Source organism: Heloderma suspectum, chromosome 3 (genome assembly GCF_057233095.1).
Source record: "Heloderma suspectum isolate Gila_16-S chromosome 3, 16-S_ref, whole genome shotgun sequence".
NCBI classification, from domain to species: Eukaryota; Metazoa; Chordata; class Lepidosauria; order Squamata; family Helodermatidae; genus Heloderma; species Heloderma suspectum.
The window spans coordinates 85,981,956-86,004,700 of NC_139460.1; the positions used below are offsets into that span (position 1 = coordinate 85,981,956).

General features: G+C 41.7%; 2 protein-coding genes across 6 annotated transcripts in view; one reads left to right on the top strand and one right to left on the bottom strand.

The window, feature by feature from the left end:
• The window catches only part of IFNGR2 (interferon gamma receptor 2), a 29,179-nt gene extending 24,793 nt beyond the window's left edge, over window positions 1-4,386 (top strand). The window contains exon 7 of the mRNA XM_084843647.1: window positions 1-4,386. Within this exon, the coding sequence (XP_084699773.1) occupies window positions 1-102 (102 nt within the window). The 3' untranslated portion in view covers window positions 103-4,386.
• Window positions 4,381-22,745, bottom strand: part of TMEM50B (transmembrane protein 50B) — a 26,792-nt gene continuing 8,427 nt past the window's right edge. For 2 of the 5 annotated variants that reach the window (XM_084843649.1, XM_084843651.1), the window contains exons 3-8: window positions 15,826-15,988; window positions 12,436-12,548; window positions 11,679-11,746; window positions 10,817-10,909; window positions 9,123-9,180; window positions 4,401-6,039 (exon numbers count right to left, since the gene is read on the bottom strand). In XM_084843649.1, coding sequence (XP_084699775.1) covers window positions 5,994-6,039; window positions 9,123-9,180; window positions 10,817-10,909; window positions 11,679-11,746; window positions 12,436-12,548; window positions 15,826-15,924 — 477 coding nt within the window. In that variant the 5' untranslated portion in view covers window positions 15,925-15,988 and the 3' untranslated portion in view covers window positions 4,401-5,993. Of the gene's footprint in view, window positions 6,040-9,122; window positions 9,181-10,816; window positions 10,910-11,678; window positions 11,747-12,435; window positions 12,549-15,825; window positions 15,989-19,615; window positions 20,776-22,745 lie in introns of those variants that run through there. The other 3 variants (XM_084843648.1, XM_084843653.1, XM_084843650.1) reach the window with 3 other exon arrangements.

Here is a 22,745-nt window from a genome sequence, read left to right on the forward strand (position 1 = left end):
GACTTACAAAATCCTGAAATGAGTATGTTTGAAGAATTTCAGAACTGTGCAGAAGAGCACTGGGACACTGTATCAGTTATCTCCAATGCAGAACAAAGGTGACAAACAGTTTCCCCAATGAAAATCAAAAAGTAGATCTATTGAAAGAGGAAGAACATAAACGACAATTTGACAGAGCAGCTTTATCTCAGTTACATCCACTGATGGAATTTCACTACACAGTTGTTTCAATGGGCTCTTGTTTAAGAACACCCAGCTGCAAAGCACCCCCTGCACCCATGTGAATTGGAAACCAGCATGAAATGTATGTTAAGAGAACCCAAATACTGTGAATTGATATAGATGTACTTGAAGGCTTCTCAAATGACTAAAGAGGCTGTTTTGTATGCTGTCTCATATCCTAATGATTCACCAGAGAAGAAGGGTATTTTCCATCAGGATTACTGCATGATGAGTCACTGCAGTACACTAAAACCATGAAGAACAGAAGTCAGTTGAACTAATGAAACAACGTGGGACTGCAGTGCTGTCAAGTACAGGAACAAAAGCACAAAGAGCATGTTCCAATGATCTGATTTAGTCTAATCTACAAATGTGGTTTGTGGGTTTGTTTTTAAGCTGCATCAGCTCTTATTCTGATTAAAGCATAATCACTTTTAATGCAATAGCACTTACTGCCAGTTCACTTGAAGGTGAGTTGAAGGTGTTCATTCTTTTTAAAGCACTGTGGCTCTACATATCTTCAGGAGAATCTACTTCTGCTTTTCTTCCATTCACAGAGGTCACTTGAGATAGCCTTCCTCTGCATTCCTTCTTTTACACAAGACTGGAAAGGGTGCAGAGCAGGACCTTTTTGTTGTGCCACTCATGATGTGGAATGATGTGGAATCTCAAGCAATTTAGCTACCACGCTCACTTTATAATTTCCACTGATAACTGAAGACGTTTGTTTTAAAAGGCATTTGTGGGTTCTCATGCATTTTAATGTTACTTTATATTGGATTGTTTTTGTACTGAGTTGTATGTGGTCTCCTGATTTTGAATCAACTGTAATCTTGAATTTTGCCTTGAAAACTGTTTTGAGCAGAGAGGTACTAGAAGCAATACGTAACGGAAGGCACAGATTATACGCTGATATTTGTTTACAGTAGGAATAAAATTTCAATCAGGACAGCTGAACTAAGGTTTGATGTACCTACATCTTGCAAGGTGTAAAGGTTTTCTTCATTTGTTTTTCAACATCATACTTACTATACACTATTTTGTACCCTTATTTTGCTTCTTATAATAATGGGTAAATGCTGATCTATTAGACAATAAAATAATGGTGTATACTGTAAACAATCCCCAGTAATGCTGAAAAGTAAAGCAAATGTGGAGTATTATACATCTCCTTTTGGGCTATGATTAGATAATATTGAATAGTGACTTTTCTCCCTTTCACTGTTTTTTTTAGTAAGAGAGAAAAGAACATATTGTGCCAAGATATGAAAAAGTAAGCTTCTGTTGCTGATACATTCTTTTTAAGAAGGTACAGCCATATTGCTGTAATAAGCGCTTGTCCACTTCTAGTGGCGTAAGCAATTACTGTGCAATGTCACTTTTAAAGTGTTTCATATAATTATCTTTTGTGAAAATTATTCCTTTAAGAAGAGGGACCTGGCCTGAGAAGTTAGCACTGTTCGTATCACTTTACTCCCATGTCTTGATCATCCTCATGTTGCAGATCTGTACAAATATAAGTAATTCAGAAATTGGGGGAAATGTGGCTGTTATTTAATCAAAGACCTTGTTAAGACTAAAATTACTGAACAGTTAAAGGGGGTCAGCAAATTGGTTTCAGGAGGCTGGGCCAGTTCACATGTCACGATAAGTCATGCTGAGGATAAGCCACTATGAGCGGGTTGTTTGCTCGCCAGCCCACGTTATTCCCTTACAGATGATCAGGTGCTCTGTGGCTTGCCATGGCTTGTTTCTCCCTTAGCCCTCCTGCCCACTCCCCTCATGTATCCCATAGGCTTTTGCAGCACAACCCCTCTCATATCCTCCCTATGGAGGGAAACTTCTGGCTTCCCACCCTGCTCTGCTCACTACCCTTTTTTCCATTTACAATCCCCCTTGCCTCCAGTGCTTCAAAAATATGTAAGTGGGTTTGGAATTTTCCCCTTTTTTCTAGTGCTTCTGTATTGCAGAAATGGGTTCTTTTTAAATTATTTTTTCCAGGGTCCTTCATGAATGCGCAGATTCGCTTGTTTGCAGCCATACATTCACCTTATCAGTTTCCTTGTGTATTACCTACTCCACTCCTGTGTTTCCCTTGACAGTGAACTCTCAAAGCTGTCAAAGGAAGCACTGAACTCCTGTAGGTAAGATACAAGGAAATTCACGAAGTGAGTGTACTGCTGCGGACTGCACATAGCAGACAAGCTAATCTGTACACTTGCGAAGGACCAGGAAAAAATAAAAGTACAAACCCATTAGTACAATGCAGAAGCACTGAAAAATAAAGTTTTTAAAAATTGTGAATGAGATACGGGCACATCTCAGTGTCTGTGGAGGGATGGACATGACTGATGAAGGAGCAAGGCTGGAGAGAGCTCACTGGCAAGATCGTGAGGAGCAGCACAGGCTTTTTTTGCTGCTCTTGCCAGGCAGCTCTGCAACCTCTTAGGACAAGCCATGCTCCCACTTCGCACATCATGACAAACCACCCTCAACAAGCCATGGGTTCTTAGGGTGGCTTGTGCGTGGGTAACAAACCATGCTGAATCGTCCACGCCAGGTTTGCACATCATGGTAAGACACTCTGACACAAACAAGGCTCACAACCCATTGTTGCTTATTGTATCATGTGAACCCAGTCTCTGATAAGAGCATTTGTGCCAAAATTACTGATTATTTAAAGAGCTCTTTATGTAGCACTTCCAGAACAAAAGGTTTAGGGCACAGTCATGTTTGGACAGAAAAAAGTCCTATAATTTCCAGCATTCCCCAGCCAGCATGGCTGGCTGAAAGACTTACTTCAGTCTAAACATGCGTGGGATTGTGCCCTTGATCTCTTATATTGTTGTTGTTATTCAGTCGTGTCCAACTCTTCGTGACCCCATGGACCATAGCACGCCAGGCCTTCCTGTCCTGCGCTCTCTCCTGGAGTGTGCTCAAATTTTGGAGTCGTATGGTAACAGTAAAGGGCTAAGGAAGCTGACATAAGGCTCAAATAGATCCCTCCAGGCACAGAAATAAATGCAGTTGCGGGGCTCTCATGGCCCCAACTTGTGTAGATCTCCTCCATCCAAGGAGGAACCCTGGCCTCGTGTGGAGGAGCTCTATGTGCATCAAACTCCTTCCAGTGGAGGCAGCACAAGGCTAGCCCACATGACCCCCTCTTTGTGTTCTTGGTATGTATGAAGGATTTGTATGAACTACCCTGTAGGAGCCTCCACTCTGGAGATTAATTGGAATTCTTTATGTTCCACACAACGCCTGAAGACCACCTGCACTGCAATATACGAGTCCACTCTAAAACTGAGAATTAATGGCACCTTACTACAGTAGAGATTTGTTATATAAATGTGTCTTCCTTGTCTTAGGCAAAGACAGGTGGCCACTCTTCCACATCTTATGGTATTGTACTGTTACAAGAATCTTCGGGGAGTAAGTATTTGGATTAGTATAGAGACTGTGCAGCCAAGACCTGACTCTAGCATTGTTAACATTTAGGAAGCCTCAGAAAGTGTTTGTCCACAAAATGCTACTTTTTTTAGGAGCAGCAAGAATAGAAGTAGCTAGACATTGGAAAACCTGATCTGACGAATCACTTCAGAACGGGTTCCTGACAACTGTGGGGAAATCAATGTGCAAGCATGTGGTTACTGCAAAGTGGTCCAGGACTTAAATCTTTCATGGGTACTGTGTTAAACAACAGCGAGTGAAGAATATTTTATCCATGCCCTTTTGCATCATTTTCAATGGGTGACTGAACTCCCAGTACATGGGGCTGATGCTTCAGAAGCCTTCTCTACAACAAGAACTTTTCATGAAGGGGTGGGGGCAAACTTAAGTCCAGTGGCAGCAATCACTTGGGGGGAAATAACCAATACCTCTGGTGTGCCACTTCCACTATCAGAGGCAGTAAGCCTATGTACACCAGTTGCTGGGTGACACAGGCAGGAGGGTGCTGCTGCACTCATATCCTGCTTGTGGGTTTTCTGTCAACAGCTGGTTGGCAACTGTGAACAGAATACTGAACTAGATGGAGCCTTAGTCTGAGCCAGCATGGCTCTTCTTATGTTCTTGCCCCTGTCTCATGTAAAGTATTACCCTACAATGCCATAAGACAGCATATTTTGATAGTGTATATACAAAATAAAGAAGCAGCAAACAGTGCTATGTGTTTTTTTCAAAATGTTGTATGTTCCATGTCACTACAATAGACAAAGATCAAAGCAAGATTTTATGAGTATTGATCAGTTCAGTTTGTAAAACAAAATATTTTACCAATCTTTATTGGATTTTAATATAATTACAGTGAACAAATAAGGTAGTCTAGACTAATGCTTATAACAGATTAAAGTGCAGTTTGATGCTGAAATCAGGTACAAAATAAGAGTGAAATAACAGGACAACTTAGCATAAGTATTTGCTTCATAGTCTGTCCTCTAAAGGCTCTGAAGACACAAAGATAGTTTCAGAAGATCAACACTACCTGGCTCATTTACTTTCTAGGTGGGGGAGAAGTTCAAAAGCATGCAAGAGAGAAGGGCTAGGAATAGGTCCTTGGGCAGGACCTCCAACAGTCAGAATGTGGAACACCTCTAGCTCACCTGATTCTTCATCATTCCCCTACAACCTTTTCTGGCCAGAGTATTTTTAATATAAGAGAAAATCAAGAACTGCTAAGTTATGCAAATGATGCTGTACACAATTTGGATTTAGAGGTACAAAATACAGCTAGTCCTTGTTAATATGACACTGCACTAGCATACATGTTCATCATTTGTACAAATAAAGTATATAAAATCTTTGAAAATACCATGATAGTCTTGCCAAGAGAGATGAGTTAAAAAAATATAATTGGGATCTTCCTCCTCCCCTTTATTTGGAATCTAGCAAATCACATCTAAAGACACTTAACACACTCTTGCTTTTATAATGCAGACAGCTAAGCAGGAGTTTCTACACAAATTTGAACATAAGATCTCTCTTGCTTATATATAAAGTTATGTCTGAATATAACCATAAGTGACTAGACATTTTGGGGATGGTTTTTATAATAAAACCCCTTGCATTTTGCACCTAGAATTCTGCTACAACTTACCAAACGTGTTAGTGCTTCCATCTTAAAACATTTTTGGTCCATCCCATTTTAAGGCATGCTGTGCTAGCAAACTAAGTGCTTAAGATCTCAGTGCATTTTAGAATTTTACATGTTTCATGCCTTTGTTCAGAACATATTTTGCAACAGTAGAACATTTACTACTTGGGAAATAGTGCTTCATGAAATTTTAGAATATACTGCCAGATTATACAGTTTTTAAGAACATATTTTTGTCATGCACTACAAAATGGCTAATTTTACTTTCTAACCACCTAATCAATGGTGGTTTGATTCACCCCTCCACTAACTGTAGCATGAGAAGCTACTAAGCTCATTTGTGCTTAACAGCAACATGTGATCTTGAAAAAGCTACAAGCCTCTTAAAACATTCACCATATATCAAAGCAGAAAAACCTGCCAAATGCAATGAAAATTTAACATTCACTTTTATATATTATAGATAGCCATAGTATGTACATTATACACAAATCTGTTCTATTAAAAAGGTAGCTAAATACAACAACTTGGAACAGAATATTTAAATCAGTTCACTTTCAAAAAAAAGAAAACATACAAAATATGTAATGCAATGAGTTTGGCAAAATAGAAAACAACCAAAATGTAAGTTATATTGACATACAGGACTTGCTAAGGAGGATGAAGAAAAAATGTACTCTTAAGCCCACAATTCTTCTGTTCTTCCAAATTTGTAGATAAGGGTACTATGAATATAGAAGTTCAGATTAGTTAAGCCAGACATTCTTTCAACCTTCAAGTAAACTAGTAATATTACACTTGTAAACTAGTATATATTACAGTATATGCAAGTTAATTAACATCACCACTGGCTTCTAAGGCATGATACACTGAAATGTGTGGGAATTTGGTAGTGATTTCAGTCAGGACGTGGATTGAACTCCCAAGTACATAGTCTAGTATGCATTTCTGGAGACATTTAAACATGACCTTTAATACCCTTTAGGTTCTCATACTTACTCAGCCTTACAAGATCAAGCTGTTTGGAGGTGCCTATGTGTAACAAGCCTTAAAGAAAGTTCAGTTATCAATACTTTTCCCTCTGGCAGGAATGCATACAGTTCCAAGGAAAATGGATAGATCAGTTCTGGATAGGTTCATGTGTACTTTTAAAGTTCCAAAAGGAGACCATTATGAGAGTGTGGTATTCACATCAGCTCCTTATATTGCCAATTAGTATATTTGGTGGGTGAGGGATACACAGTCACGCAACCTCTTAATTCAATGGTTGTCTAATATTTCAAAGGGCAGTGGATTAACATTCCTTATCCTTACCCCATTATTACTTATTTTTAAAAGCTCCATAGGTTGCAATCCTAGCCATGTTTAAACAGAAGAAAGGCCTACAACTCCCAGCATGCCCCAGCCAACAGTGCTGGGAGTTGTGGGCCTTTTTTCTGTCTAAACATTCATAGGAGTGCACCCTAAATGTACTATGTATTCTCCACTGATTAAACAAAAGTCAGTCCCTGCCCACTTACAATCCAAAAGACATAACACAAAAAAGGGAAAAGGATGGAAAGTGAAGAGGAAAACAAGCGAAGTTGGGCTAATTTTATTCATGCACATATCACTGAGCTATCCTTTGCCTTATGTGTTTGAATAAAGTAATTAGATTCTGCAGATTTTCATTCTGGCAGGGAGATGCATGGAACAACAGAAAGCGATTCTATAATGACACACTACTAGGAAGTTGTTTTTTGATAACCCAGGTTTATTAGGGTTCTAAGCAGATTTTATTTATTTTTATTTTTTTATTAAATTTATTAATCGCCCATTTGGCTGGTCAACCAACCACTCTGGGCGATGTACAATAATAGTTTAAAACAATAAAATTCTACATTAAAAACGTATCTCTAAAAAAACCCCTAACCCACCCCAAATGCCTGCCTAAACAACCACGTTTTTAATGCGTGGCGGAAGCTCATTTAAGAGGGGGCATGGCGGAGTTCCCTAGGGAGGGAGTTCCACAGAGTGAGGGCCACCACAGAGAAGACCCTCTCCCTCGTCCTCACCAGTCTAGCTGTCCTGGCTGATGGGACAGAGAGAAGGCCGTCCAAGGCTGATCTTGTTAAGCGGCCTGTCTGGTGTTGCTGGAGGCGCTCCTTGAGATAGACTGGGCCAGAACTATATATGGTTTTAAAGGTCAAAACCAACACCTTGAATTTGGCCCAGAAAACAACTTGTAACCAGTGCAACTCCTTCAGTACTGCAGTGATGTGATCTCGCCAGTGGCTGCCTTTAATCAGGCAAGCCACCGCGTTCTATACCAGCTGCAGCTTCCAAATCATCTTCAAGGGTAACCCCACATACAGCGCATTACAGTAGTCTAAACGAGAGGAGACCAGGGCATGTACTACTGATGGGAGCAGATGGTCAGGAAGGTAGGGGGTGCAGCCACCGTATCAGATGGAGTTGGTAGAGCGCTGTCCGGCTCACAGCTGTCACCTGAGCCTCCATGGACAGCTGGGAGTCCAAAATGACCCCCAGGCTGCGGACCTGGTCTTTCAAGGGTAGCCGTACCCCATTCAACACCAGGTCAACATCCCCCAGCCTCCTCTTGTCTCCCACCAAAAGTACCTCGGTCTTGTCAGGGTTCAGCTTCAGCTTATTCCTCCCCATCCAGCCACTCACCGTCTCTAGACATTTGGACAGGGATTTTATGGCCAACCTTGGTGAAGATTTGAACGCGAGGTAGAGCTGCATTTCATCTGCATATTGATGATACCGCAACCCAAACCTCCTGATGAAAGCCCCCAGTGGCTTCACATAGATGTTAAATAACATCAGGGAGAGGATGGAACCCTGTGGCACCCCACAAGTGAGCGGCCATGGGTCCGAAACCTCCTCTTCCAGTGCTACCCTCTGGTACCTGCCGGAGAGGAAGGACCAGAACCACCGTAATATGTAATCCCAACCCCTCCAGGCGGTCCAGGAGGATACTGTGGTCAACAGTATCAAAAGCCTCTGAGAGGTCGAGGAGAACAAGGAAGGAGCATTCGCCCCTATCCAGAGCCCTCCTCATATCATCCACCAAGGCTGTTTCTGTCCCATGCCTAGGCCTGAAGCCCTACTGAAATGGATCTAGATAATCGGCTTCTTCCAAGTGTGCCTTCAACTGCATAGCCACCACCCATTCAATCACCTTGCCCCAAAATGGCAGATTCGAGACTGGGCGGAAGTTGTTCAGAACTTGGGGATCCAAGGAGGGCTTTTTTAAGAGCGGTCTTATCACTGCCTCCTTGAGGGCTGATGGCATCACTCCCTCCTCAAGGGAGGCGTTCACCACCACCCTGATACCCTCACCCAGCCTCTCTCTGCAGCTCATAATGAGCCAAGATGGGCAAGGATCAAGTAAGCAGGTGGTCGGCCTTACAGATAAAAGCACCTTGTCCACTTCATCAGAAAGAAGAAGCTGGAACCTAGCCCACAAAACCAGTTTGCCACAGACCGCCTCTTGCTCACTAACTGTATCCACAGCGCACGGAATAACACTCCTAATCCAATCAATTTATCACCCAAATCATCAAAATGCTGGCAACAAATAACATGGTTTACAACTGTACACGTATAGCTCAACACCTATCCTTGTCATTTGCTTACCAATGCTGCATGTGTCATATGACTAGACTAGAAATTAGCTTGATTTCTGATTATGTTGTTTTGCACAGATCTAGAACACACTAAATTCTGCTGCCAGAACTGTGCAAGTTTTAAATATCTGTATATTTAATATAATTATTCAAGTTTTAAAGTATTCGTTACTTACCTAAAAAATATCAAAGCATTTTGGAAAAACACTGCTAATCCTGGGTAGACATTAATATCTACAAAATAAAAATACAAAAAATATTAAGACTGGTCTTCAAATTTGGCAATACAAAGTTTCTTTATCACTTTGACATTCCCATTACAGATAGTAGGGCATTAATTCTGGCAGCTATATAGTTGAGTCCTGCCTGATTGTAGGCCTACATACTGCCCAACACATCACCCCCAAACTCTGTACTGCTTGAGAAGGACATGTGATACTCTGGAGTTAAGCTGCTGCCCTGTCGGGAAGGCGGGGGGAGCCCCAAGAAGGGGTTCTTTGGATTGTGCCTAGATAAATGAATTTCTATAAGCAGTCATTATTCAGCTTATTCTAAAAACAATAATATTAAAAGTCTACAGTTACAGGATAAACTTGAAACTCTGTTCTGTTGATGGCTTCCAAGCTCCTTGTTTAACCTTTCCTCCAAATATAGTTCATTTTATTCACTGCTTCAGAGCCAAAAGTAAGCTGTGGCTACTTGGTGGGAAGACATCTGCCATTTTCTTTCCAGCAAAAGCACATGGTGGCAGAAACCTTTCTGGTGAAAGGAAGCCACAGAACCCTTTCCTCTGCAGTCATAGCTGTTTGCAGTCCACGGCTGCTAAGCAGAAGAGGAACAAAGAAGCTTGCTGTTCCCCAACCTCTCTTGACCTCTCCTATGAAGACACCCATTTCCACTCTGAATTGCAGACATATATATACATATGGAATAAGCACCAAATGACTTAAGTAAAAGTGCTTACTTTTCAAAAATCCATGGAGGAAGCTAGTAATTTCGATAGAAGACAATATATTTGCACTAAAGTTCAGCTCAGTTAGAAGATTAGGCCAGCAAAATCTCCCTTGCCTTCTGCTATTATTTGCACAGAACCTGCCTCTGCATAACTTACAGCAGCAGTATGCAAAAACTAGCAATAACTAGGTAAAGAAATAAAAAGGAAGGACATTTACTCTTCTCCAGGCCCTGTTCAGACCCATTAAAAGCCTCAAGGGCACTTCCCTCCACCATTCCCTCTACCTTTTACCTTTAAAGTCCTATAAAGCCTGGAGTCTGCCTACCTTCAGGAACAAATCTCCCATATAAACCTCCATATCCCCCCAAATTATCTGGTGAAGCTCTGCTCCCATATTCCTTCTATTTGTGAAGTCAGACTTGCTAGGACATGAGGCCCAGCCTTTTCAGTACTGACATTAATGAATGAAATAACCTCCACAGATCAGTTTGCCAATCTGCTTCATCATCTGCATTTTGCAATTTGGCTATTTAAAAAAATGTATCAATACTTTTAAAATATACTGAAACTGGTAGCTGCTACTTTTATTTAGGGTACATTATCACTATCCATTTCTTCTTGTTTTTATATTGTAACTTTTCATTTTTATATCCTGTAGACTGCTTTGGGCAATTTCTAACAGGAAACCAGCCAACAAATGCTGTTAATCAACGAAAACATTTTCCACTCTACTTGTTAAATAATTCCAAATGACATAGGCATGATCCAAAGTGAAACACTTGTAAGTACCACTGTTTTCAAAGTGAGATCATTTCAAGAAAAGAAAAATATGTTCGTCAGTTTCATTTAAAACAATGGTACTTAAAAATGTGTTCTTTCTCCTTCCTCTAAAAGGTAACAGAAAATTACTCTTACTTTGGGTAACATATGCTCCAAAAAGGATCCACATGGAAGCAATAAGTGAGCCAAACATCAACATGAAACCAATGAAGAGCCAGACACGAGCACCTGTAAGAACATATGAAGTCAAGCACTGGGATAAACCTTTCTGTAAATTATGAAAGGAGATCACTGGGAAGGAGCATCACTCATTATCCCACTGAGGAAAAACAGAACTTGCATGAACTTTGATGAAGACTTGCATTCATCATCACAATACTACCTTCACCCGTATAAGTTTCAGTGACATGTGTGAATGATACCCTACTTTTAAGTGGCAAATCAGTGGTTCATGACAAATGTGAGGAAAATTAGGGTACAGTATGGTGCAAAATAACTGGGAATATGTTTCCCAGGAATATATGCCTCAGTCATAGCTTTCAGGAAATGGCGACACACTTTTTTGTTTATAAGGCCTGTGAAGTATTTGGTTTGAACATAAAATCTCTCAACCTTCACGTGTTTGCTGAAAGGATAAAATGGAAGGAGCCCCATGTATACTGCTTCATGGAAGAGGACAAGATAAAGTTGTGATATATCAAATAGATTTCCAGACTTCACAAATGAAGTTTACACCCTCATTTGTTAACTCTGAAATCTTCTAGCATCTTCTCTAAAATTTTAAGCAGTACTAGAAACCATTACCAACAATGTTTTCTCATGAGTATGAAAAGATCCCTGCGCCATCAACTCTACCAACAACACCTGCATAACACCCTGATTTGTTGTACTATACTGGGACAGAAGGTTTTGGCATGCTTCATCTTCTGCTTGCACAGCACATTTTGAGATGAAAATTCAAGTGTAAGTTTATTTGCATAAATAGGAATGCACTCACCTGTTCTTCCTAAACATCCATCGCCATAGCTGTCTCCTCTCACCTGAGCATTTGATACAGCATTTATCCTGCAACACAAAAAGGAGGTTGTTGTTTTTTAAATTAAGTGGGGTGGGGAGAGTCCTACATGCTATCTAAAAGGTAGCAGCTTCATTGTTCTGGACCCATGAAATAACCTCTCTACATTTTGCAAGTAATTTTAGTATTAGCATTCTTCCCTTTGAATCCACAGATGTGAAACCTGAACTGATACCAAAGCCAAAATGCAACATACTGTCAATATTTTAAAATAGAAATAGTGAGAGAAACTGTGATTTTTGTTCAGTAATTTACCAGCTATGAATTTAAATGTTTTCCAATGTGGTCAACGACAGCGACCAGTGAGCGGCACTACAATGCCAACCAGTAAAAGAAAGTAATCACTTCTAGTAAAGTGGATAGCTAGTATGAGAACATAGGGAACATATGGATAGGGCAGGAATGGGTCTCTGAAGATGTTAGGGAACCCTTTTTAACATGCAGGAAAACCTTTCTTTTTAAAAAGAAAGCCCTGTATTGTCCTCATCTGCCAAAGCAGAGAAAACAATGAGCTGTACACATATCAAGCATCCTAAGGGATGAACGATGTCAGCAGCATGCAAAAGAAAAAAGAAAAACCAAATATGAGGGAAAAGGTTCCTTTGTAAGCTCTCTGCCATTTGACAGTTTACAAATAACTGCCATCTTAAAGTAGGGAACTATCTTTATACATACTTACATGAAAAAAGCTAGTGTGGAAAACACTCCACAAGTATGGAATGCATGGTTCATTTCTTCTGGCTTAGGGTAAACTACTGCCGCATCTATCATTATCCACCAACCTGTAAAAAACTGCAGAACAAATGATCATTAAATCATGTGAGAAATCTATAGAAAGGACATCCACATAACTCAACCTGCTCCTCCCCACCCCTCCATTAGGCTTTGTAATCAAATGGGTCCCAGTTACTCACTCCCATAACAGAAACCAGGCTTCTGAGCCGAACAGACACATTACAGACACATTATTTTAACTAGGTGACCCCTTCCTTTCTAGCAGCCAGAAAGATTAGTCATACCTTCTAAAGCAGTTATGGGCAACTTGTGGTCCCACATTTGTTATGGCCTACAATTCGCATGATCTATGTTTTGCCAATTGTTTTGTCAATAGGCAATGGTTCTTTTTGAATATTCAGAGTCAATGAACACACCAATAGGTGAAGGAAATAAGTTTATTTAGCTAAAATAACTAATAAAGCAAGAAAAAGCAAGACAATACATTCAAAGCATAAAGCATACCTTCCTTTAGTCACCAGGAACCCCGTACTCTTATCAGATCAGCAAATCAGATGGGAGCAGTGATAAACAGCTCCAAAGGCCTGGCCCATAGCTACTGTCAACTCAGTCCACAGAGAGATTCCGAGTCTCAAACCTCCCTCATAGATCTATATACACTTTGTGGGCCTTTCTTCCCTCCTCCTATTGGGAGAGACAAACTAGCCTTCGTCATTGGCAGTCAGCCAAGCCAGGCGGCAGTAGTGAGCTACAGCCAAGCTTGAGTTTATGTTAAAGATAACACTGACAGTTTCACAGGTAGACAGCTAAAGCTAGAGGCTGGGCTAACAGTGTACAATTGATGAAGCATAAAGCAGAAGCCCTACATTATGAAATCCAGGCACAGAGGTAAGCGAAGCTCTCATGCACATTTGAGGCATGGGAGAGAACAACTGCAATGCGCCACTAGCTCTTCCGCATTTCCACTACAATGCCTCACCATTGGCTATGGTGGCTAGGACTGTTGGGCGATACAGGCCAAAACATCTGGAGGGCTACACGCTGGTCACCTTTGTGAACCAGGTGTTTCCAAACTACACTGCCAAATCTACCGATCATGAATGAGCTCAACACAGAGGCCACAGTACAACACAGTCAAGCAAGTCCCAGAACTCTGTTTTAGACACCTGTTGAAGGCCCATTTCTTTATCCAAACCTTCCCTAAATGATTGTGCTGCCCAGGTCATTTGTTTATCAATGGTTGTACTTTTAGTTTTGGCTTTAATTATTTTTAACTGATAAGTTTTTGTATTTACTATGATGTATTTTAAACTCTTGCTGAGATGTCTTTTGATATGGTAAGTAGGATATCAACTGATTAAATAAATAAACTAGTGGAATGTCATTTGGAAAGGATGACCTCCTAGCCCTCTAATTAAAAGGTGTTGGCTTTTAGCTGTGTAAGATTGTACAGCTGGCCCAATGACTTATATGCAAGTAGTTGTGTTTAACTTTTACACTGCTTTTCCATTACAAAAAATACACAAAGCAGTGTACGATAAAGATACTAAAAGAGCACACTTTTATTTCGCCTTAATGTATACAACTGCAAAACTAATATTACTTTTTAAAAACATGCTAGTTTAGAAGAACAGACAAGGGGGAAAAGATGTTTTTCACATATGCACTCCATATTCCCACTAATGATTAACATTATGAAAACCATAATGGGGGATGGAAGCTCAATAAGCCTCAGGATAGCTCATATCCTGGACTCTCCAGTCTCCTTCCCTTACCGCCCTCTGAAATACTCCCTTTTCCCCCTCTCCAAGGTTGCATTCCTGATCTTGCAGATGCTGCCAGTGTGGCTCTTTGCGTGCCGGCTGCAAGGAGGAAGCCGGCAGAGTGCGGATTCCTCCATCTGAGGTTGGAAGGCTGTCTCCAACCTCAGATCTGGGAATCCAAAGTATCTTATGGCCCCTCAGACACTGTCTAGAAGCCATAGCCTTAATATATTATGCTATCTGAATCTATACTGATGGAACATATCACTTGAAGGGGAAATAATAATTGAGAAAGCAGCCACCAGCTCTACAACTTTTGCAAAGTGGGGTTGTATCCAATATTAGTCCTACTTAGAGTAGTCCCATTGAAATGAGTGATGCTTAAGTTAGCCTAATATTTGATACAACACCGTACCTGGAAAAATGCCAAACTATGCAAATATGCTGATCTAACAAACCTATGTTGTCAATACTCTGTTGTATGGAAGAAATTGCATTCAGATCTCAAGAGAAGAAACCCAATAGTTCCCCACTCTCAGGTATTTTCTGGCGAGATAAAGTCGGTTACACAGACATCCTTGCTCTGGTCAACCTACCAAGTGCTGTGGCTCTTTTCAAATAGACACAGTTGTGTTGGCTGGGATAAGCATATAGGATGCAGAATGGATGCTCACCAGAAGAAATGCTCATGGGATAACCCAAAACTGAAATTCTAAGCACATTTCCACTGGGATTTGCTTGCAGTTAAGTGTACTTAGGACTGCCACCTAAGGTTGCAATCCTATGCATACCAATCTGGTCGCCACTGACACAATGAGCAGGTTCAGATGACACACTGCAGCTTGTTGTGGGTTATTTAACTCATGACAAGCTCTGGCGCCTGCAGGCATCATACTACATATCTGGTTGCGGGGTTGTGTCGTGCAAACCTGGCAACTACGGGTTATGCAAGGGTTAAAAAACCCTGGCAAAACCCTAAAACAGACCATGGGTTATGCGAAGGTTGTTTAACCTTCGCATAACCCATGCTTGCTGGGTTCGCATGACACAACAACCCCCAAGTGGGGGTTGCATATTCAAAATAACCCATGATGGGCTGTCATGTCATGTGAACAGCCCCAATGGGACCTGGTCAAGAAGGACTATAATAGACTCAATGTTGCCCACAGCTCCAATATAAGAATGCCTGGAAATATAAGTTGGAATGCTTTATCAACATCAAGTGGGAACCTCTGGTAAATAATAAACAATTGAAATCAGACTCTAGGCTAGCACACACACAACTATGAGAAACACTCTCACAACATCAATATGAGAAACTAAGTGGATCTCATCATCTACCTAAGAAAGATTTTAGATACAGTACTTCTGACAGGTTCTGCCAACCCGACTGGTCTCTTGTCAGAAGAAATACAATTAAAATTAACTAAAATTAATCCAAGTCATTTAAAAGGAAGCTACAAGCTCTTACAGAAATGGAATATTTGCCAGACATTACAAAGAGTTAAAATAAGAGACATATGAAGTATTGCCTCTTAACAGACTATTTTTTTATTTGTTTCAAGACTTACCAAGACCCCAGCTACCACAGAAGCAACTGTATTTCTTCTTTCACTCCAATCAATACATTCGCATTCAGGCCACCGGAAATTGTCCAGGAAGCCTGCCATTTTTCAAGTTCACTGTGGCTTCTTCACTGTGTATTTACATTAGATTTTCATAAGTTTTCAAGTCCTATACAAAAGAAGGGGGAAACAGACAAACCAAAAGATCAGTGAGGTTATTTCCAAGTTATGTCTTGGATCAGGTTGGAAAGGATCTTATTGACTGACTTGTACAGTGGATTTGTAAGCCTACTGTTCCTTAAAAATATAGATCTTTATGTTGGAGATTTTGAGGACAGTTACTAGAGAGAGTGAAGGGTTGAGTGGTTTGTCCAAGGCTCCCTAGTAAGTACTTGGAATGAATGAGATTTGAAATGAGGACTTCCTGGCTCACACGCAGCAAATACAATACATGAGGTATGAGCTCCTCAGAGGAAGAGGGGAATATAAATGTCAAATTGAACAGTTATGTCTCACAACTTGATCTTAGGAGTTGCTGGAGTATACCAACACATAAAAACAAGGCAATAACGGTACATTTGAGCTGTTACATTATATTAGATGCACCAGTTCACTATGTACATTTACCTGGGAGTAAGCCCCACTGAACACTGTGGGGTTTATTTATGAGTAAACATACACAAGATTGCACTGTAAAAGACCCAATGACATATGGAATCAGAGGGGCACTAGAAACCTGCATTCCAGTCCAAGTCATGGCGATGGTCTTATAGTTAGCTTGCAGCAAGCAATCTTGATTTTTCTGCTCTTTCTTCATTTGTAAATTATTCCTGAGCATTAGGGCTACCCAACATTGAGGGTGCAATCTTATGCATGTTTAGACAGAAAAACATCCTACAGTTCCCAGCATCCTTTCAGCCAGCCATGCTTACTGCAGCATGCTGGGAATTGTAGGACTTTTTTCTGCCTAAATATGCATAGGATTGTGCCCTCAATCAATCTTTTAGAGCAGGGTTGGCCAAATTCTGGAGTTTGGAGGGGACCACACTGCTAATCACAGACCCCACTAGGGTCCACAGCCTTGCCCCCACATCATCACTAAATTTGCCGCTGAAATTCAGTAGCCCGGCAGTGACATAGAAGCAGTGATTTTGCTTCTATGTGTTACCTATCCTTGTTTTAGAAGATGGTGCTATCCACCTGAGGTTTTTATAAGTACTACTATTTAAGAAAAAATAAACTACAGGCAAATCAATCAAGGACACATTGTTAATTTGAGTAAACACCTTTTGATCAATTAGAAAGCTGCCTGAGATTAATTGGGCAGCAGTTTTTAAAAATCAAGTTTAATGCAAGTAGCTATTAATAGTACAGAAAGCAAGCACTGTTTTAAAAGCAGTGTTCCCCTCTATGCAAGAGACCAGAGGGGATGCCTCTAAGATGATGCCTACTGCAAGACAAATATCTAAATACAAAGTATGCTTTTGGAAAAAGGCAGACTAAAAAAGTAAAGAGGAAATATAGCCTCATACTTAACCACAGCTTAAACCCAACAGCATTCAAATCAAACCTGTACAGTAACACTGTTCAGGGCTGTTTCAAGCTATCAGCTTCCAGGAAATATTCTTCACTGAGGAATCTCAGCAAATAAAATATTCAAATCAGACTCCTAACTTGCTGGGTTCAGCCTATGAAAAGCTGTAAGATAATGCCAAACACCACATTCTATTGCAGCATTTTGTGGGCAGGAAGTTCCAATGATAGTACAGAAAAGAATCAGAATATCATTAAGCCCAACGCACAGACCTGAGTCAAGATCCTCTACAGAGCAAAGTCCCTTAGAGACTGACACCCTCCCCCAATATTCCAGACCACTTTGTTAAAACAAAGAACAGAAGCAAACAAAATGGTGAACCACAGCAAATATGGCTCAAGCAAGTGAATCAAACCACAAAGATGTGAAGACAAAAAAACCCACCCACCTCCACAGCTGTCAGCATGGGGAATGCTTTTTCAAACCAAAACATGACTCGTGAGACTCAGATCACATGGTCAAAAACATAGACTTACTGTACACACTGTAACTTGCAGTCCTCCACATGTGCCACTAACTACACATTTGGTTGAATCCAGACTAAGTTATAGTTGAATTTAGAGATGCCATTGAAATCAATGGCCAAGTCCCATTGATTTCAATGGGAACCAAGTTCAACTGACTTAAGCTGGATCCAACTCATAAGGTGACTCACTTGTATGTTCATATATTCCTAAGTGCATACATACACCTATTTCTCTCAGTTTTCAGCATTAAAAACAGAAGGATGGTGGTGGTCAGGCATATGGCAAGAACAGATATACACACATACAGCCAATGCACTCTGTATGCCATACCTACAGTTGTATGTACTTGTGCAGGCCTCCAGCCTGCACTCCATCCTGTGTACAGTATTTCTACATGTGAACTAGTCCTGAGAATGAAACGCCAATACACTGGATCTTCCCAGGAAGATGTTTTATTCAGGAACAATAAATCTTGAATATGTCTATTACAGTCAACATGTAGTTGGTCATACTCTACTCTTCACAGGAAATACCCCTGGTGGTAGACAGACTGGGAAAAACAAAGGACTAGGGCGTAGTGAGTTATGAGTTTAGTACTGCCTTCCCCCTTCAGTGAAAGAAAAGATACAAACCATGAGGAAGGACTGAGCGCAAGACCAGGAATCCGTGTGTGTGTGTGCGTGCGTGTCAGGAGAGCATGATCAAGATCCAGTTCTTCTGTGAACTGGAAAACTGAAATTTTAGAATTCACAGAAGAGAAAGTACAATCACACATGATGAGTTATTCACACCAAAGTTACACTGTTCACACAAATAGACATCGCTCTTGAGTAGGGTGTTGTGTGTGTGTTTACACAAACAGGGTGCTGTAAGGCCTTGGAGAATTTATTTACTGAAGAGATGTTCAGCCAGCTCCTTCCTTCTATATATGCATATCCTCAAATATAGTCAGATTTTTCAAGAAAAGGTTGAGGATGTTTTAGATACAGAATATCCTATTTTGGAGCAGATGGTCACACTAGTCACTAGAGCATGGGTGGACATCTCGTGGCTTTCCAGATGTTTTGCCCTACAACTCGCCTCACCATTGCCGATGTTGGCAAGGATTGATGGGAGTTGTGGACCAAAACATATGGAGGGCCACAAGTTGCCCATCTCTGCACTAGAAGATCTATTATTGGAACACTTCTCACTCTAGGATTCAAAAATGTAGAGTGGAGAGAATTACAAAACTGTTCACTTTGAAGCTTAGCATTTGCATGAAACACACTCATTGTCAATATTTTCCTTTTAATAATCCCTTGTGCTATATTCATTATCAGGAATGAAAGTCACATTTCACCCATCACCATGGACTGAAAATTAAATATATTCTAGCCATCCTGAGTGAGGCTGCAAGAGTGCTGAAAGTATGCTAAGGTGATATGAATATAAATACTCATAGAGCAATAACATGTCTATGCATGTCTATTCAAAAGTAAGTCCTACTGGGTTCAAGGGGTTTTACTCCCAGGTTACATGCCAAGACTGCAGTTTAAATGTTTTTATAATCCAAGACATGTTTCAGTGGAAACAGTTCACATGTTAAGCTGGAAGTCATAAAGTGATGCATTATTGATACACATGAATGAATCATTAGTTAGGCTGTGCACTCCCTAATGTTTACTTCCACATTTACGTTTTGGCTGCTTTAAATATTCAAAGCTAGAGAAGCTACAATTTGTTGGAAACTTACCAACTTAACCTGCTTAAAGGTGGAAACCTTTGAGCTCCTGGAAATTACCACATTGGGCCTCCCCAACAGCCATTTACCTTCCTTTGGGACTCGCATCTTGGCCAGCTTCTAACAAAAAGTCAGAACTCTTTGCTGCTTGTGCTACTTTGCTCCAGTGAAACCACCATTGAGAAAATCTCTGCCTTGCCAAACGTCTGAAACTTAAAACAAAACACTAAGGTCTTAATAGAAGCCAGGGAATGCTATTGAGGCCTTATTCACATGATTTTTGCCCTTCACAAGCACCCAGAAAGCTTTAGTCACTGTCTCTGAGCGTGGTCCCACAAGTGGAACGGGTTTCAAGAGATTGAGAGATAATGTGCAGGGGTGCAACCAATTGCTGTGTGTATAATTAAACTGAAGGTTGGGTAGATGCACCTGTGGGTGACGATCACGTCTCCAACTATTCCCACACGCCCTTTTAATCGCAAAGGGGGGAGGGGGCCGCATACACAAACGTGTGTAAGCAGACAAGGCCTGAAACGCATCCATACGGGATAGAAATTTCCTCGCTTGGAGAGCGAAACTAAAAGGAAAACGTAACGCCCGCTTTGCCCACACAGATGATGGGGGCGGCGGAGGAAAGGATAGAGAATGAGACATCTGTGTCAGGGAGGTAAGAGACTGTAAGGAACTTTTCCGCTCCCTCCCCTTTTTAGTTCCCTTGACACACTACGAAGGTCAGGCAAGGCACAGCAGAGGACTAAGACTCTGCTCCTCCCCCGGCAGGTTGGGGCGGGGGGGGGGGAGCGGAAAAGTCCCTCGCCGCTCCACAAACGAAACCGAGGGGAAGCGACAGCTTCGTCGCCGCCATGGCCATTAGCCTCATAAGCACCAGAAAAAGGGGAAGGAGAAAACCCCCCGACGGGGCCATTCTTGAGGCCACCGCCCACTCGGTACGAACCACCTCACAATTCCTCTCAGGTTAGAAGAAATGAAAAGCAGCAGAAGCGCCCAGGACGCGGGTGTAGGAATTAATATTTAGCCGCCCTCCCGACTGCCTGCGCCCCTCATCCTCAGAAAAAGGGGGAAAGGAAGCAGCATCCGCCACACAGGACCCCTCACCTGGAAGAGTCTCCTCTACTCCATCTACGGCCCCAACCTGGCCGGCTCTGTCAGCCAGGGGAGAGGGAGTGACAGGGATTTCGACCAATCGACATCCAGCGCAGCCCATCACAATGAGGGACGGGCTCCTTGTTGAGAAGCGCGGTGATTGGCCCGCGGTTCGGCACAGGCTTGGCAGGCAGAGCTAAAAGCATCGCGAAAGGAGCGGCCGTGGCTCCGCCCATGCTCAGGGCTGGCGGGGGCCCGTTTGCTAATAAGGGCAGGTGTAGGATCGCTGGTTCTGTTGTCTTCGGTAGTTGGGTGTGGTGTGAGGGAGGGATTCAGGATACGGGCCCGATGAAGGCGTTGCTACAGAGAAGCCCGATCCTAACCACGTTTACTGGGAAGTGAGACCCACTGAGTTTAATGGGATTGTCTCCCAAGGTGACAATGGACGCGCACATCACACATTGGATCTTTTTATCAGATTAACCAGCAAAGGCACTTACACGTTTCGTGCAGGTTTTTGCTTTGGTGATTGGAGTTATATACGTTTCATGTATGATAACCAACTACCAGTTGTAAACGCTGGCTGCATGCACTTAAGACTCTCAAAAGAACATTATTTGAGTGTATCCTCTAAACTTACAGTACATCCTCCATTGAACTTAGTCAGTACCCCAACACCTACTCCACTGTTTCCCCCCTTTTCCTTATTATTGTCTCATCACTCTTCCTTTTCCCACTTTTATTCAACAAGCAGTGTTTTTGCTTTTCTTACTACTTTGGCCACCCCATATATTTCCATATTTACAGCTGCTTCATGAATTTCTGAAGAAAATTGAGAGATTAATCCAGCTTAAATATCCTGCATAGATAGAATGGTCACATAATATTAATAAATAAATAGGATTTTAGGGTCTATTTTTAGATCTTCACACTGTTTTGTCCTTGCTAATTCTACTTCTCATTGTATTATGTGCTCCAACTGCTAGCTTTATCTTGTTTTTATTTGATTTGTTTTATCATTGTTTTAATTGCCATTTTGTATTTTATGTTTTTAATTTGTACACTGCCTGCAAAACCTAGGTTATTGAGGGTTGCAATCCTATGGGGACAGACAGTTGTCTCTGAACTGGGAAGCGACCGCCTATCCAATGCTGGGCAGGAGAAGCACGGAGTGGATCATCCCTGCGCTTCAGCCGCCCTGCATTTGTAGCTAGACAGCTGATTTTGGCTGCAGGAAGCAGATTTAGCTGCAGGAAGGCGGAGCAGGGGAAGCGGCTGCGGACGACACACATCCCATGCCGGACGACACACATTTCTACCTTCCCCGCCCTGGAACACCCTATTTTTGTCGCTCCACGCTCCTCTTCCAAGCATGGGGCCAGAGGGGTGGAAGGTTGGTTCTCCGGGAACCAACCTTGGAGCGCGGGCTCAGAAGTCGTTTCCCAGAAACTGACATATCCTATGGCTGTCTAGCCGCTGACAAGCAGCCATAGGATTGCTCCCTGAGTGATTTAAAATGTAATAAATAGGTTACAATATACAGTCAGGGCCAGAAATATTGGAACAAGGATAACTGTTTTGGCAGCTGGCCTCTGTACACCACCACACTGAAGTTGAAAGGAAACACACCCAGATGGAAGCCAAGTCAGGACTTTCAGCTGTAATTCAAGGGGTTTGACAAAAGTGGGGCAGCAACCGTTCTGGAAGTACAGCCAGTGGCGTACACGCACCCCCATCGTTGGTGGCTCATAAATAATGGAATAAACCAACATCATTTCAAACTTAAGGATCGCCTTTAATACCTGGATGAAAATCCTTTGCAGTCCATGACTGCCTGAAGTCTGGAACCCATGGACATGACCAACTGCTGAGTGTCCTCCCTCAAGATGCTTTGCCAGGCCTTCACTGCAGCTTGTTTGTGGGTCTTTCTGCCTTCAGTCTTGTCTTCAGTAAGTGAAAAGCATGCTCTATTGGTTTGAGATCAGGTGACTGACTTGCCAATGAAGAACATCCCACTTCTTTGCCTTCAGAAACTTTT